Source organism: Lutra lutra, chromosome 12 (assembly GCF_902655055.1).
Source record: "Lutra lutra chromosome 12, mLutLut1.2, whole genome shotgun sequence".
NCBI lineage: Eukaryota > Metazoa > Chordata > Mammalia > Carnivora > Mustelidae > Lutra > Lutra lutra.
Genome location: NC_062289.1, coordinates 4,540,105 through 4,556,835, shown reverse-complemented (window position 1 = coordinate 4,556,835; position 16,731 = coordinate 4,540,105). Strand labels below are relative to the sequence as shown.

General features: G+C 46.4%; 1 protein-coding gene across 4 annotated transcripts in view; it reads right to left on the bottom strand.

The window, feature by feature from the left end:
• LOC125082035 (cytochrome b5) overlaps positions 1–16,731 on the bottom strand; it is a 37,702-nt gene extending 20,971 nt beyond the window's left edge. For 2 of the 4 annotated variants that reach the window (XR_007121863.1, XM_047697140.1), the window contains exon 1: positions 16,473–16,728. Coding sequence is in view for 3 of the 4 variants with exons in the window: in XM_047697140.1 (XP_047553096.1) it covers positions 16,473–16,601 (129 nt within the window). In the remaining variant the exon portion in view is untranslated. Of the gene's footprint in view, positions 1–16,472 lie in introns of all 4 variants that reach the window. The other 2 variants (XM_047697142.1, XM_047697141.1) reach the window with 2 other exon arrangements.

Below are 16,731 nucleotides of genomic sequence, written 5' to 3'. Positions count from 1 at the left end.
GAGGAGGCAGGACCAGAATCCTGGGGTCCAACTTGTAGTTCAGCCCCCCTATTTGAACAAATTAAATGACCATGTTTATGTTTCTAATCAAAGTAACCTTGGATAAGATGCCCTAAAAATAAAGTTCCTCCATAAATTTGGGGGGTCTTGCCAACTAAGAAAGATTCTTAGGAAACACACACACAAACACACACATACACACACTTCTATTACAGGGTTTTATCCGGCTACGAGGTTATCGCTATTAAAAACCCAGAAGGGTATGCTAAACTACACTACAGTATCACAACGTGTCAGGTCAAAGTCATTCCATTCCCTCCAAGGGCCTATTTAAACAAGCCAAACAAAGGACAACAAAAAACCCCTTTCCACTTAAATGTAATGTTATATGGACCCCAAGTCCACCAGTTCTCAGGTTTAAATAGGATCTTTCATCCAAACACTTAACACTGCCCAAAAAAGGGTCAAGTAAACATACTGTCCATAAACAATGACTGAGCAAAAAAATTTATTTAAAGAGATTATCTACAATAGTTAAGCCAAAAATGAAAACAATTCAAAGGAGTGTGGAACATAAACAATTTACACAAGATTTAGAAAAAAATAATAAGAGGCCCAACCGAATGTTTTCTTATAATTTTCAGAGACAGTTTTTGTGCACTGCCTACGGCTTTGCATGCACCCTCCCTCACTGTATCCTCAAAGCTCAGGGACAAGAGGCTCACCAGCATCATCTGAATTACTTCTCCCTGTATCCCTTGAACATCACAGGAAGAAACTCAAAACAAGGGCTACCTATGCACTCCCCTTAATAGCCTGAGAGCCGTCCACTCACTCACACATCTGCTAAGTCCCAAGCCAAGCTCTTCTGTTTGCAAGATGGCTAAGTACTGGCCCCCATCCTCCGGGAGCTACCGTCTAGTGAGCAAAGAGACAGAGATAGACAATGGCCACACACAGTAAGAAGCAGGTACGGGAGCTCCAGCAGAGCAGGTGGCGGGATCAACTCCCCGGAGCTGGAGGCCGAGAGGGGCCAGGGAACGGCACTAAGGGGAGATGCCCGAACTGTGGCATGAAAGGTTCACCAGCCGTTCCCCATGTGAACAAGGGAGAGAGGGTCTATGCAAAGGAAACACAAGGGCATCCTGGAGGACCCTCAGGCACTATTCATAACCTGATTTCACAGGTATGAAGATGCACTGCAGGAACAGTTTTTTTCACCTGCTCTTGTTACTGGACTGGGGGAGGCAATTAGAAAGAAGAATTAAGCACATATCACCTCCCACCAGCTTTATTGATAACCCTTTCTACTGTCAGTGATCAAAGTGTGGCATGAGACCCCTCACTAGTCACTTCAAGCCCCTTAACCTTTGTGACCTCTCCCTGACCACTGCAGTGGGCTCTAACACCTCCACCTTCTTACACTCCTCAGGTCCCTGTGTCATGGTTATTCCGGAAGCCGCGATCTGTACGCCGGCTGTGCCAGCATCCGTGTGTCGGCAGTACTTTTTAAGCTGAACAAGGTCCAGCTCTGTCACATCTTAGTGAGGTGACCAGGAAGGTGCCAGACCTTTCTGAGCTTCCGTTTCCACATCACAAATGCCTGACGAAGACAGCAAACACCACCGCGGAATGCCTGGCCTGTAACAGCAAGCCACTAACATCGGTTTAGCTCCCTTTCTCCAACACCCGCATCTGCTGTTGCCACAGAGAACCTGACCAGAAGTTAAACTGCACCGGCCCCCATGAACTGCTGAAGGCCAAGTCCAGCACCAAAGCCCAAAGACGCCCCACTTCTTTCTACCCTGCTCTTCAAGAGATTTCTGTGGATTCAATCACATTACTAAGCCTGATTATACAAAGCCACAGAACCCAACGACGAGAACTAACAGAAACTGCAAAAAATTTGCAAACATGACACACGTTGCCTACATGAGAGATTCTTGAAGGTCATGTGGGATGAGAACAGATAACGCGATGCAGCTGCGAGCTGGTGATTATCCCAAGGAATGCTGTTAAGATTTTCTCTCCTTGAAAAGAGAGAAGCAAAATTCTTCTTGGTTATTTTTAGGGTTGAGATAGTGAATATTTGGCTTAAAGTGTGCCATGAATCAAAGGTAATTTTGCTTTTAGTGAGTACGCCTTGGCCAATACTATTAATTCTACTGGTACTGATCACCTCTCAGTAGATACGATAAAGCAAGTGTGATAATTACGGACAGAACTATTCCTCTCATCTCTGAAATGAGCCTAAGTCCCAATTCTGAAGTAAGAAGAAGAGACTTCAGGCAGAGGGAAGGGACAGGGACAGGCCTGCTTCTAGGGAAGAGCACAGGGCACACAGGAAGAGCACAGGAGAGGAGCAGGGAGAACACACTATATGCCTTGTGATGCAGCTCAACCCAGTGTTTCTCAGGAGAATAAGCAAAGCCACCAAATTTGAAGACCCAGTGACAGGCAGGCAGTGATCCAAGAGGCACTGTTAGTCCCACCTTGGCCAAATGATGGCCCTAGAATGGCCAAATGATGAGACGACAGGACAACCTGTGTTGACAATGAAGGGGGAAGGAAAGAGGATTGATGGTGGCACTGGTCTGTCTTTTCTCACATTTCCCCTCTAACCTTCGGCCTATTTTTCCTTTTATATCTAGTGTTGAGAATTATAAATTTGGCTCAAACCTGGTATCCAAGGGCAAGACAGAAATAAAATAAGCTGCTGGGAAACTACTCAACCCAGCCCAGCAGCCATTCTGAATCAATTTTCTAATACTTAACACTTAAAAACTTTTCATTTTTCATCCAGCAAATACTTGTTGAGTCCTTTCTATGTGCCAGCATTGTTCTGGTTGCTGGGAAACATCAGAGAATAGAGGAGGAAATAGATCCTCCAATATGCTAGAAAATGTAAGCTCCTGCATTTGCGGTGGGAGAAAGACAAGCACTAAGTATATGAGTAAATTACACAGCATGTTAGAAGGTGGCTGCTATAGAAAAAAGAAGAAACAGAGTAAGGTAATGAAGTTGGGATGCATGGGGCTGGAAGAACTTCCCCCTTTAAAACAGGGGGCGGGGGACAGGGCAAGCCTTACTGAGAAGATGAACAGGAAAGCTATGCAGGTATTTGGGGCAATAAATTCCATTACAAGGTTTTTAAGGTGGGAGAGGTCCTGGCAAGAATGAGGGCATCAGTATGTCTGAAGCGGGACATGACAGGAAGAAGGTGGCAGAATGGAATATCAGAGATGGAACCTGGCACCAAGTGGCATGGGACCCCACAGCTATCAGACTCTGGCTTGAAGCAGAAAGAGAGAGCGAGCCACTGAAGGTATTTTCTGTTTTAATTATATTGACATAGCTACTCACAAGGAGTTGTAAAAATAGTAGACAGATGCCACGCCCCAGACTTCCTCAACCGATGACATCTCAGCGGCACTACAGAGCATTACCCTGGCATAAGGCAGGATGACTTTCTCAAGGAGCTGCTGTGGGCGCGCACAGCGTCTGCCTGGTGCGTCCGGGCCTGCAGCACCCGCACGTACGTCATACACCACAGCCCTGTCACCACAAGGGGCTCCCGGCTGCCTGTTTACTCACCCCCTAACCTCTCACCTGCTCCTCACTGTCCTCTCGCCGTTCGAGAGGATCCCATAATGGAATCACGCCGCACGCAATCTTGTGAGATTTTCACCTCGTTTTCATCTCGTTTTTCACCAGACGTAACGCCCCTGACACTCGCTCAGGTTGCTCTGCTCCCTTTTCGGTGCCAAGTCATACTCTGCTCCGTGCACTTCCCAGCCTAACCACGGATGCCCTGAAGAACACTTGAGCTGTTTGCAGTTCAGGGATATGATACATAAAGCTACTAGCCAACAGCCGCTCTGTATCGATTCTCTAACATTTCACAATTACAAACCCTTAATTGTTCAGCCAATAAATACTGGGTCCTCTCTACGCACCAGCATTGCTCCAGTTGCTGGCACCTGTGTACAGACCACATTTTCCATCTCTCTAGGACAAATGGCTAGGGCTGTGATTTCGAGCTCATACGGTAATGTATGTTTAACTTTTTAAAAGCAGGTTGATTTCCAGAGCGTCTGTACCTTCCTGTATTCTCACCAGCGATGCATGCCGGAGGCAGTATTTCCACATCCCTGAAAGCATTTGGGTTACCAGTTTGTTTGTTTTTTTAACCACAGCCCCCCTTTTTAAAAAAGATTTATTTATTTAAGTCAGAGAGAAAAGAGAGCACGAGAGCGCATGCACAAGCAGAGGTAAGGACAGAGGGAGACAGAAGAATCTCAGGCAGATCCCTACTGAACGTGGAGCCCCACATGGGCCACATGGCTGATCCCGTGACCCTGATATCATGACCTGAGCCTAAATCAGACACTTAACCAACTGAACCACTAAGGCACCCCCTTCACAGCCTTTCTAAGAGGTCTGTAGTGGTATCTCACTGTGGCTTTAACTTGTATTTCCCTCGTGGCTAATAATGCTGGACATCCTTCCATGTATCTATATGTTATCCATGTATCTTTCTGAAAGAAATGTGTATTCAAGTCTTTTGCCCATTTTCTATTGGGATTGTGTCCTCGTTGAATTTAGAGAACTCTTTACATATTTTGGATATAAGTCCTTTGTCAGATATGAGATTAGAAACAAATTTTCTGCTGGTCAGTGGCTTGTCATTTCATTCCTCGAAGAGGGTCTTTTAAAAAGCAAATGTTTTGCATTTTTAGGAAGTCTAATTTATCCATTTGCTTTTATATGGACCACACCTGCACTGTCATGTCTAAGAATTCTGCCTAAGCCTCTTCAAAATATTTTGCATTTTATATTTATATCTATGACCTATAGTTGGGTTACTTTTTTTTTTTTTTTTTTATCAACTGTGAGTTAGTTCAGGATTTGTTTTTCAACTACGAATGTCAAATTGTTCCTGAACCATTTGTTCAAAAGGCTGCTCTTCCTTGATCAAATTTCTTCTGCATCTTTGTCAAAAACCAGTTGGAAGTATTTGCATGGGTCTACCTCTGGGTTCTCTACTCTGTTCCACTGAACTATGTGTATGTTTCTCTGCCAAGGAATGCACTTCTCTTGATTGCTATAGCCATCAACCAAATCTTAAATTAGGTGGTGTAATTAGTCATGAAAAAGTTTACACAGGAAAGTGATGCATTCTGATGTACCTTTTAAAAGACTACTCTAGGGGCACCTGGGTGGCTCAGTGGGTTAAAGCCTCTGCCTTCGGCTCAGGTCATGATCCCAGAGTCCTGGGATGGAGCCCCACATCAAGCTCTCTGCTCAGCAGGGAGCCTGCTTCCTCCTCTCTCTCTGCCTGCCTCTCTGCCTACTTGTGATATCTCTCTCTGTCAAATAAATAAATAAAATCTTTTAAAAATAAATAAATAAATAAAAGTCTACTCTACTGTAGTGAGAGTCTGCTGTCCCAGGCAAGGGACACTAGGTGAAGAGCAATGTTGATCAGACCAAGGAGACAGCAGGAAAGGTGGGAAAAATTAGTCAGAATCTGACAATATTATAAAAGTGGAGACCACAGAATGTCCTCCTGGACTCATGTGGACTGAGAGGTAAGAGAAGGGTCAGATAGGATCTCAAGGTTCTTGACCTGAGCCAATGGACAGAACTGTCATCAACTGAAATGGGTAAGTGTGACAATGGGGACAGTTTACAAGGGAAGGTCAGCTCAATTTTTAATATGTTAGATGTAAGGGGCCTAGCAGACATTCAAGTAGAGATGTGAAGCGGGCTGTGGATACAACAGTCCCAAGGCTAGAGAAGAAGTCTTTTTGCCCTGGAGATACAAATTCAGAAGCTGCGGGCATATTCAGAGTCAGGACATTGGAAGAGATGGCCAGGCAAAGTACAAAGCGCAGGGCTTGGAGGGCGCTCCCCTGCTGAGATCAGAAGGCAGACAGACCAAGACCGGGGAGGCAGGAGAGAAGGGCACTGGGAGCCACACGCAAAAAACGTCTCTAAGAGAGGGGAACATTAGGTGACGGGGTGCAGGAAAGTCAAACAGAGGAGACTTGAGAACGGAGCAGTGGCCTTACTGCAGACCTCAGCAGGAACGGTTCCGGTGAGAGAAGAGCACAGACAGACTGAAGGCAGGAGGCTTGACAACCTTCTCGAGGATTTCAACATAAGGGAGCAGAAAACCCACACCAGGAGTGGGGAAGTAAGGAGGGGCTACGTGAGTGTGTTTGAGGACAGCACCAGTAACAGCGCGCTTGAACGTGAGCAAGAACAACCCAGTGAGGTGAGGGCTGAGGAGGGGCTTGCCGACGCAGCAGGACGAAGGGACTCTGGGTGAGCAGAAGGAAGGGGGATCACTGGCTTTTGGCAGAATGTACTGGAAACCCGCCTTTGACTCTCCACTTCCTTCTCCCTACTTCCTGGGAGCCGGGCTCGGTGTCATTCTTCCAGTCCACACTCTGATGCTATGCCATAATCTGAACTCTGCTAATAAAGTCTCTCCAGTCTCTAAGTGTTAAGTCTCTGGGACGGAATTCCATGCAAACATCTACAGACTAAGAAAGGATCATGTCATAATAAAACTAGAAGATAACATTTGTGTGGAAAGAGAAAAAAAAAAGACATAAGACAGTACAGAGAATGTGTCTGTGTCCCTCCATCAGGGAGACACATTTACTGAGCACTTACTACATGCCAGGATACAGAGCAGTGAGTAGGACGGACAGGGGCCTCACTGCCTGGTGGGAAGACGGCAAGTAGGTGAATAGGAAAAACAGCAGGTACCAAATGACGTATTAACAGAGAAGCAAAGCAGGACGATGGGACAGAAGATCCCCGTCCTGGGAAAAGATCCCGAGCTGGGGGGCTCCTGGGTGGCTCAGTGGGTTAGGCTGCTGCCTTCGGCTCGGGTCATGATCTCAGGGTCCTGGGATCGAGCCCCGCATCGGGCTCTCTGCTCAGCGGGGGGCCTGCTTCCTCCTCTCTCTCTACCTGCCTCTCTGCCTACGTGTGATCTCTGTCAAATAAATGAATAAAATCTTTAAAAAAAAAAAAAAAAAAAAAGATCCCGAGCTGGGAGCTCAAGAGGGTAGTGATCAGGGAACACACACCATGCAAAGCAGGAACCAGTACAAAGGTTTATGGCAGAAACAAGCCGGACGTGTCTGAGAAACAGAGAGGGCCTGAGCGAGGGGTGGAGGACAGGGGGATAGTATTACTGCCTGCAGCAGGGGCCAGATCATGCGGATCTTATTAAACCAGGACACAGAGATGGGATTTCATTATAAATGCAACAGAAAGTCATTGAAAAGAATTAAGCAGGGAAATGGCAATCTGTTTCCACAAAATGAAGTTCTTTGATTTTCTTCAAGAAGTTCCATTCTCTAATAGAATAACAACATACTTCCTCAAACTGAAAACTCAAAGCAGCCACCAATTTGGCGGAACCCGTGAAATCCTGGAGACTGGGTGAGGTCCTGCTCTGAGAACATGGGACAGACCGCAAGGGTATGGCAGATACACTCACAGAGCAGTAAGAAGACAGAAGGGAAGCAGCAAGAAAGGGGGGAGACCTCCCAGGGGGCTCCTGAGGCTGCAACGTTAAGTGGAATGGTGACACAGGCCGACAACGCAAGGCAGGGTGTTATGCACAGCGCCGGGGCTGAGGACCCACAATCGGTGAGGGGGTGGAAGGGGCAGGCGGGGATTAGCTGAACCCACGAGGGGATTTTATCTGAGCAGTAACCTCCTCAGATTTCCATTCAGAACAAGCCCTCCCAGGGCACGCACTTAAGAAGCCTGTCCAGAACAGCAATTAACTCTTCACACATACCTAACATTTACGTACACAATCTCTTCCTTAAACAACAGGACACTCTTTTTTTTTTTTTTAAAGATTTTATTTATTTATTTGACAGAGAGAGATCACAAGTAGGCAGAGAGGCAGGCAGAGAGAGAGGAGGAAGCAGGCTCCCTGCTGAGCAGAGAGCCCGATGCGGGACTCGATCCCAGGACCCTGAGATCATGACCTGAGCCGAAGGCAGCGGCTTAACCCACTGAGCCACCCAGGCGCCCCCAGGACACTGATTCTTAAGACCACCCACGTGTCACTTGTGTTAGGAACAGAGTCCTTGAAGACTCCACCAAGACACGGTGCGTGAAAAACCTGTGAGAAACTGGAATGGCTGGTCATATCCTTCACCTTCTGTAACGCAACACAGTAAAATAACAGAAAGGCAGGCACATTTTTGCTCTTTGCCCTTCTCAGGGTTTTCTTTTTGTTCAAATATTTCCACTCTCAACTTCCCTTTGCTTTCTCCCTGGTTCCTGCAGTGACCTCTGGACATGGGGTGGAAAACTCAAAGCAAGTAACAGCAACTATGTACCAAACGGATGGCTCTTGTCTTCTAAAGCTCTCCCAGTTATCCCAGGTCTCACGCCCTGGCCACAGTGTAAGCTGAAGAAGGTGGGCTGGGAGTCCTGCAACATGGACTTAAATCCTGGCTTTGTCCTCACTGGCCGTGGGACTAGAGCAAGTCCCTGACCTTCCCAGCCACATTTCTCTTACGTTTAAGAGGAGAATACCAACTCCAACCTAGGAGGATCATTTTGGGGATTAAAAGCATAAATGCAAAGGAGGGCTTTGTGCACAAAAAAGCACTCCGCATACTATCTGGCACATTTTCAACACCAATCAATGTTCAGTGAGTGTCCCCTGCTATCACTTTTACCATTAGTCCACTGGGCATCTCCACCAAGGGAGGGAGAACACATGACATTAGTTAACACTTTCTGAAGACAGAAGAAGGGAAAGCAGGTTGGGTATTTTGTGTCCTGGGGAATTTTCCACACAGCTGTGCAAGACTCACGGAACAGCCTGCTCGTGACAACCAATGGCAGGAACCGCAAGAAACTCGTGGAAAAGGACATACTCTAGACATTTGCTGCCAAGGAGCGACAGGTTGTCACCCCTAGAAAGCCAGCACAGGAGGCCGCTGACCGTGCCTGGGGCCATGAATGCCTCCCTCGCTGGCTCTCCCACAGCCACCCAGCATCCCGCTCCTCCCCAGCAGCAGTGGAGACCTCCGGGCCTGACTAGAGACACAGCTCGGCACGCAAGAACGTGACATCTCGCTGTCATTCACGACCGTCAGCTCCCCCCGACTGGAGATCACTTTCCAACAGGTTGCTCACACCAAATTCTACCCACCCAGAGTGAACTGAGTCCCACATCTTCAATTCACTCTCCCGGTCTGGTCTAAGACACAAGCAGTCAGTTAACAAATATGTGCACATAAATCGGAGTGCCCAGGAAACCCAGGTTCAAAGATAACAGGAAAAAGCAGCACACTTCATCAAGACACAGAGAAGAGCCCTGAGCCACTGCTACGTCCAACTCATCATTCTTTTGCTACCTCAGGCCACTTTTCCTGAGTGCTCCAAACTGGACCAGCCCTGGAAGTTTTAGGATAAAAAAGGTGTTACTTGCTACAGCTGCATTTTTAAGAAAATGTATATGCTAAAGGAGAAAAAAATGTTTCATATGTTGCCCCTGCTGAGAAAAATACACATCCAAGTAATTCCAGAGAGAAGGAGGGTAATCAATTCTGTCAGGTACTAATGAAAACAAAGGTCTGGGAGAGCAAAGTCTCACTAGCGTGTAAGCCCAGGTTGTGGCCACTCCTGTGATCACCACGGGCACTCTGGGAATATGCGACAAAATGCAAAACGCATGTAACTTCCCACCCAGCAACCTAGTTTACAAAGACTCACCTAGGGAGACATCACTGGTGGCAAACAGCGCAATGAAATGTGCAAAAAAAAAAGAAAAAAAAGGTTTGGTTACATAAATTATGACACATCTACCCAATAAGAAAGTAGCTAGAAGAATACAATTTACCGACACAGAATGGTGTCCTCCATGTACAGGGGGACAAGATAGATTACCAAAAGGCACGCAGAGTATTTTATCATTTACGTACAGCAAATCCCTGTACAAGGGTGGATGTGTGTAAAGCTCGTGGAAAGGTGTTCATTGAGACATTCACGGCAGTCACCTTGGGCAGTGGAACTCGGTGAGTTTTGACTTTTCCCTTGTTCTTTCCCACACGGTCCAATTTCTTAGAGTAACATGTATTCCTTTCCCCACAGCAATAAAGTTGTATTTTTAGGGCACCTGGGTGGCTCAGTCAGTTAAGTGTCTGCCTTCAGCTCAGGTCATGATCTCAGGGGTCCTGGGATGGAGCCCCACATTGGACTGCGTCAGACCCTCTGCTCATTGGGGAGTCTGCTTCTCCCCTTGTCTCTACCCCTGCTCATGCTCTTTCTCTAAAATAAATAAAATGTTTTTAGAAAAAATTAAAGTTATATTTTTAAAGGCGCCAGAAAAGAGAGGATATCCATAATGCACAGCACATATTCCTCAAAAATTATATTTCAAGTGAATATTTGTATTTTGAACCATTTTTGCTTTTAACATTATAATTTGGTGTGTGTATCTACTAAATAAATATTGAACCTTCCATACAACAAAATTTTAACTTACTTGGGAAGAAAACTTTATCTTAATCAAAATATTTATATATTTTCCAAGTGCTTAAACACATATTTTTCTAATGTTCACAAACGTGATACAAGTGACAGAATAGTCCCCATTGAAGAATGAAGAAAATGATCTACAGATTTTACCTGACTCACCTCAAAACAGGTCTAAGATGAGACATAGTTTTCTTAACCCCCATCCAACACTTAGAATGTCTAACAGGAACTGTCCTGTTCAAACTTCATTATATTAAAAGGTACTCACTGCAGGGCACCTGGGTGGTTCAGTGGGTTAAGCCTCTGATTCGTGATTTCCACTCAGGTCAAGATCGCAGGGTCAAGGGTGCCTGGGTGGCTCGGTGGATTAAGCCTCTGCCTTTGGCTCAGGTCATGATTGTCAGGGTCCTGGGATCAAGCCCCGCATCGGGCTCTCTGCTCACAGGGAGCCTGCTTCCCCCCCCCCCCCCCCCCCCCGCCTGCCTCTCTGCCTACTTGTGACGCTGTCAAATAAATAAATAAAATCTAAAAAAAAAAAAAAATGCAGGGTCATGGGATGGAGTGTCCCCTCCCCTTGTCCTGTCAGGCTCTCACTCAGCAGGAAGTCACCTTGTACCTCTCCCTCTGTTCCTCCCCCAGCTCCGCATGTGCACATATTCTCTCTCTCTCCCTCCCTCTCTCTCTCTCTCAAATAAATAAAATCTTAAAAAAGAAAAATAAAAGGGTACCCATTGCTTGTCTTCTATGGTTCTGGAGGACTTTTGGAATAAAGACACCTGCATTCAATAGAAATTAGCATTATTTACTCCTTGATTTAGCCAAACTGGCCTGCATAAACTACTCTCCCTTCCTTTGGAATTTCCATCCACCTTAAAGATAAACAAAAGTCAAAAGTTAACAATCTCAAGTGTTGCTTTTTATTGTTAAGTTTTTAATGTTTCAAAACAGAGTAGTAGCTCACAAGCACTCTTGAAACCTCCTCTCAAAAGTAGCAAAAAGTTACCAAGGGGAAAAAAATGCAGAAATATAAAAGACCCTGCCCACAGGCTCACATACCCCAAGTAGACTTGTGGCTCTGCTGCCTGTTTACCCAAGACACCTGAGCCACATGTACCCCTAAGAACCCCTTTATATTTTCCTCCTACGCGCTTCATTATTTTCTAAAGTTTTATCTACCAAACTATGAATGGGAATAATAACATTCCTACTTTACAGTCATCAAAGACATATTTGCAACCACAGCCCTTTAGTACTATCAGATTCAGAGTGTTATCAATTTTCCTCGAAAAAAGCAAAGGCACTTAGGATTTAGCCCTAAATATGTCACCCCCTTACCAAGCTATACTGTCCTCGTGTTTTTCAGAATTAAGGGCTTAAGTTTTAAGCACCTACTTTCTTCCTGGGTCCAGGAGAACTGAGGGCCCCCAGGATAGGAACCACTGGTTTCTGAAAAGTAGGCAACCATGTTCAAGGAAGATAACAAAACATAAATCCCTACACCAAAACTTGCTATTATGAACACAGTCTCTGAAAGCAAGAATGAACCAGGAGCCAAAGCTCTCTGCAGCAGAATGCTGTCAAAGCAAATCCAGGATGACAAGAGAATGTGCTACAGAAACAAGGAGGCACCAACTTGACACAAAGGCATTCTCCTCTACCACATTTTTTAGGAAGATACCAATTTTTTTTTTTAAGATTTTATTTATTTATTTGACAGAGAGAGATCACAAGTAGGCAGAGAGGCAGGCAGAGAGAGAGAGGAGGAAGCAGGCTCCCCGCCGAGCAGAGAGCCCGATGTGGGGCTCGATCCCAGGACTCTGGGATCATGACCCGAGCCGAAGGCAGAGGCTTTAATCCACTGAGCCACCCAGGTGCCCCAGGAAGATACCAATTTTATAAATCAAACATCTATTGACTGGAACTGAAAGCAAGTTAATATAACTTCATGAGTTATAAAATGCTTTCTTCTTGCTCCCACAACTCTTAAAAACTGAATACACACTGCGGCCTAAATCACAGAAAGGGAAAAGCAAACCATTTTTTTTTTCCTCCTGGCCCCAAAGGCCTACGTTTTCATTTCAAGTAACTGTCTCTCAAAGATCTATAGTCATTAGTCCTGCTAATAATATCATCAGATGAGACAAAACCAAACTTCACGAAAATAAATTTAAAAACTAGAACTGAGGACTGAAAAAAAGAAAATCTACTCTAAAAAATGCAAGCAATAAAATCCTGTAGGTCAACAGAGATAGTAACTAAACACCTGCTGGTACCTAGCTTGCCATTAACAATGAGCCAGCCTGCCCTCTCAGGTATCTACTGTCCTCCTGAACAACAAACCAGTTTTTTAAGGCTATTATTTCAAGAGATAGAGCTCATTGCACAACTTAGAAACTTCGCCTGTGCTCTTGACTGGAAGCATATAATTTTTATAATCCTTTCTCATTTCAACATCGCCTGCCAGATTTACACCTTTACCTAAAATCTCCCATTAACACTCAGCTACATAAGATACTACAGAAAATGAACCACCAGCCCACCCTGTGCCAAACTAAAACAGGGGTTTTTGTTTATCCACGTGTCTGGTATTGTGTCATGTGTTTAACCAGCATTATTTTAATTCTTATAATAACCCTGTGAGGTAGACACTACTACCATCCTCCACTTTATGTTAAAATAAGGCATCTGAGACACGGAGAGTGTAGGTAGCAGAGGAGTACCTCCTTCCACCCATCACACTATACATTTTCTCAACACGAATGCAGGAAAAAATACTCTGCCATGAAAAGTCTTATTGTCCATACAGATGGGTGAACTCATAGTAGAGGGAGATCTAGAGCCCATAATGACTGAAAGTTCACTTTAGAGGTAGGAAGTCCCAAACTCCGAAAGAAAAAAGAAAAACCTTTCATACTTAGGTAAATTAGGGAAAGCAGAACATTCTTTAGTTAACACAGAAAAGTTTCATGAAATCCTGGAGCTTTTAAAATGACAGAAGAAATCAGCAGGGGAGGAAGGAAGAGACAGATAACCTGGGGCCCCTTCTCTGTTTCAAAAGAAGTTAAGAGATAAACAGTACTGGCAGAATAAAGTAATGGAAACAGGACAGATCTAGGAAGAATTTTACACCTGGCAGAGTGGCCTGAAGAAGCGGAGATTTGTGTTTAAGATGCGGGAAGCCACAGGCAGGGACCCTAGGATGGGGTCTCATTCCAGAGAGGCCTCCACTCCTGCCAGTGGGTCCAACTGCAAAATGTCAGCCACTCTGCTCTGCTACCTTAACCCAGTCCTCACTCTGCACCTGCGTTGTCCTTTCCACCCTGCCACTGTGGACTCCAGGGCCTCTTTACAGAGCTCAGGCCCGAGGCTTCACACCGCCCTCCTGGGTCTGCTCCCTACTCAACTAAACTCAGCGGACCCCAGCACAGCACTTTCCAGTGCTAGTCCTGCTTCCTCCAACAGAAGCTTCCGGGAACAGAAAAGATGCATCTTCCTCTTGGGTCGTAATCTCCTGAGGGAGAAACACTCGAAAGAGTTCAGAAGATACTGAACTTACTGATCAAAAGGAAGGGCACAATGCCCAGACAGCAGTGGCACCCCAAACTCAAGTCACAGGCAGGCTATACCGGGGAGCATTTTACCAAGTACCAGTTGAGAAAAGGAAACAGGAACCACCGTAAACTTGTTTTTATTTATCTCACTATAAATAGTTTTTAGTTATCTCACTGTGTTGGTTATCAAATATTAGTGAGAAGCTCATTTCACTGTATTTTACCTATTACCTAACACATTCTTCTCAAGCTACTTTCAGAGTACTGAAAACGATTAAAGAAAAGAATTGGTCCTCGGCTAATTTACCCAACAGCTTGTTCCCACCTTTTACAATTTTACTCAGAAAATTCTGTGCAATTCTCTTTCCTGCCTCATAAAAATGAAATGTAAGTGGCCTACAGTTTAGTAATCTTCTCTTCCTTGTTATCTCCTTCTGAGAAATTTACCTTTAAAAGTTATGCAAAATACATTTTTTAGGACAGTGATTCTCCACTAGGAGTGATTTTTGGACACTTGGCAGTATCTGGAGACAATCTGACTGTCACAACTGGGGAGGGAGTGCTGACATCTGGTGGGGGGAGATGCCAGGGCAGACGCCTGTACAACACAATGGACAGAACAGAACCCACAAAAGAGGGAAAAAAAGTTTTTTTCAAAAAATATCCTATTACTATTTCATAAATGCTGTTCTTTTCTACAGATAGAAACAAAGAAAGCACACACTGAATCTTAAAATTCTAGAATTACACTTACCATGGGAGAGGAAAAAGGAACAGGTGAAAGTAGACCTTTGGCATCAGTTAGCCCTGATGTAAGGGCGCCAGGTTATGAACTCCTGATGCTTTATGGCCTGTGACTAGATAAGAGGGACAGGTCAGGTGTGCCTTCCTACTATAAACCACTCCTCAATCGGAACACTATTTTTTCTTCTGGCACACCACCAACTGACAATTTAGGAGTAAAATATCTTACTAATAAACATCACTTTCAGCTTTTTTAAGACACAGCTTTTAAAAAGTTCTCAGCAAAAGTCCCTTGATGTAGGGCGCCTGGGTGGCTCAGTGGGTTAAAGCCTCTGCCTTCCGCTCAGGTCACGATCCCAGGGTCCTGGGATGGAGCCCCACATCGGGCTCTCTGCTGAGCAGGGAGCCTGCTTTCTCCTTTATCTCTGCCTGCCTCTCTGTCTACTTGTGATCTTTGTTTGTCAAATAAATGTCTTTCAAAAAAAAAAAAAAAGTCCCTTGATGTAAATTGTGATTCAGCTGAGACCAGGTTTTTACTTCCATTTCCCCTCCAACTATGTAAAAAAATTAGCATCACTAAACATTCTCCTTTGTTTGGTGGGAGGAGCCGGGGTGGGGGGCGGCGAAGGAGGTTAAGTGTTGCATTCGGATTTAGGTTCAAGCTCACCCACAGTGATAAAACAAATCCAGAGGTAGCAAAGAAAAACACCCTAGAATTCACTGCAAACATTGTAACCTAATGCAAAGAACCTCATCAAAGCAATGTTTTCCTTTGAGTTAGGCAAAGTTAGTCTACAACTCCCAAGGCTAAAGCTCAAGTCCCACTGGCGGTTCTCACCACCCATCATCCTTCCTTCTGCATCAGAGCCTCACACAGGCGGGGTTGATTCCCTAGTCCCGAGAGTCCAGCACCGTACCTCGCCGCGCTGTCCTCACTGGATGCGGTTAACAATCCCCGCACTCCTTCCTGGCGAACAGGCTGCGCGTGGATGGTGCGGGTGGGCCTGCGGCTGCCGGGGACAGCGCGGGCGGACTACACCCGGACCTCGAGACTCAGGGTCCTCTCTTGTGGGATCTCACAGTTCTCAGGGCGGGTGGTCTCCAACCGGCTTCTACTGGGAATCCAAGTTCGAGGATCCTGGTCTCCAATGGAGCCCCCCATCCCCCGTGTAAACTCATAAAGGGTTATTCAAAATCCTTCCGCAGCAGCGCCCCCTCCCAGGAAGGCAGCTCCGGATGCGATGGTGCTCCCCACCCTGCTCCTAGCGGTGCTCTCCGGCGCGCGGAGGGAGGCAGTTTCTGCGGAGCGCCCGCACCCGCCGGCTGCTGAGATGGCTCGCCCGGCAGCGACGCCGGCCGACGCGCCGCGGGACACTCCCGAGGGTGCACGCCCAGGTGTGCAGACCCCGCGGCCGCTCCCAGGCGTGCGGAGCCGGGTGCCACTCAGGTGTCCGGATTCAGGGGGCGCCCCCACGTGTGTGAGCACAGGTGTGCACCCACAGGTGCAGACCGAAGGAACGCGCTCAGGTGTGCACGCACGGGCTCGACCGTGCTCCACACCTCGACCGCGCCACGCTGCGAGCGCCACACGGTTCGCCGCACGGAAACCCCAAACCCAGCCGGCGTCACGTCTCTCCAACTCACCTCCTCCAAGAACTTGGTCAAATCGTACACCTTGTGGTGCAGAATCAACCAGGTGCTCTTGCTGTGGTTGTGCTTCTGGATCTCTTCCAGGGTGTAGTACTTGACAGTCTGGTCCGACTGCTCGGCCATTTCGAAACGCGGAGAGCCTCGGGCCGTGTAGACACCAGAGAAGCCGGGAGGAGCGGAGCGGGCGTCTCAGCTTGCTGGGCCCGGGACATTCCGGGGCCCCGGCTCTGCGCCCAGAGCAGGGCGGCCGGCG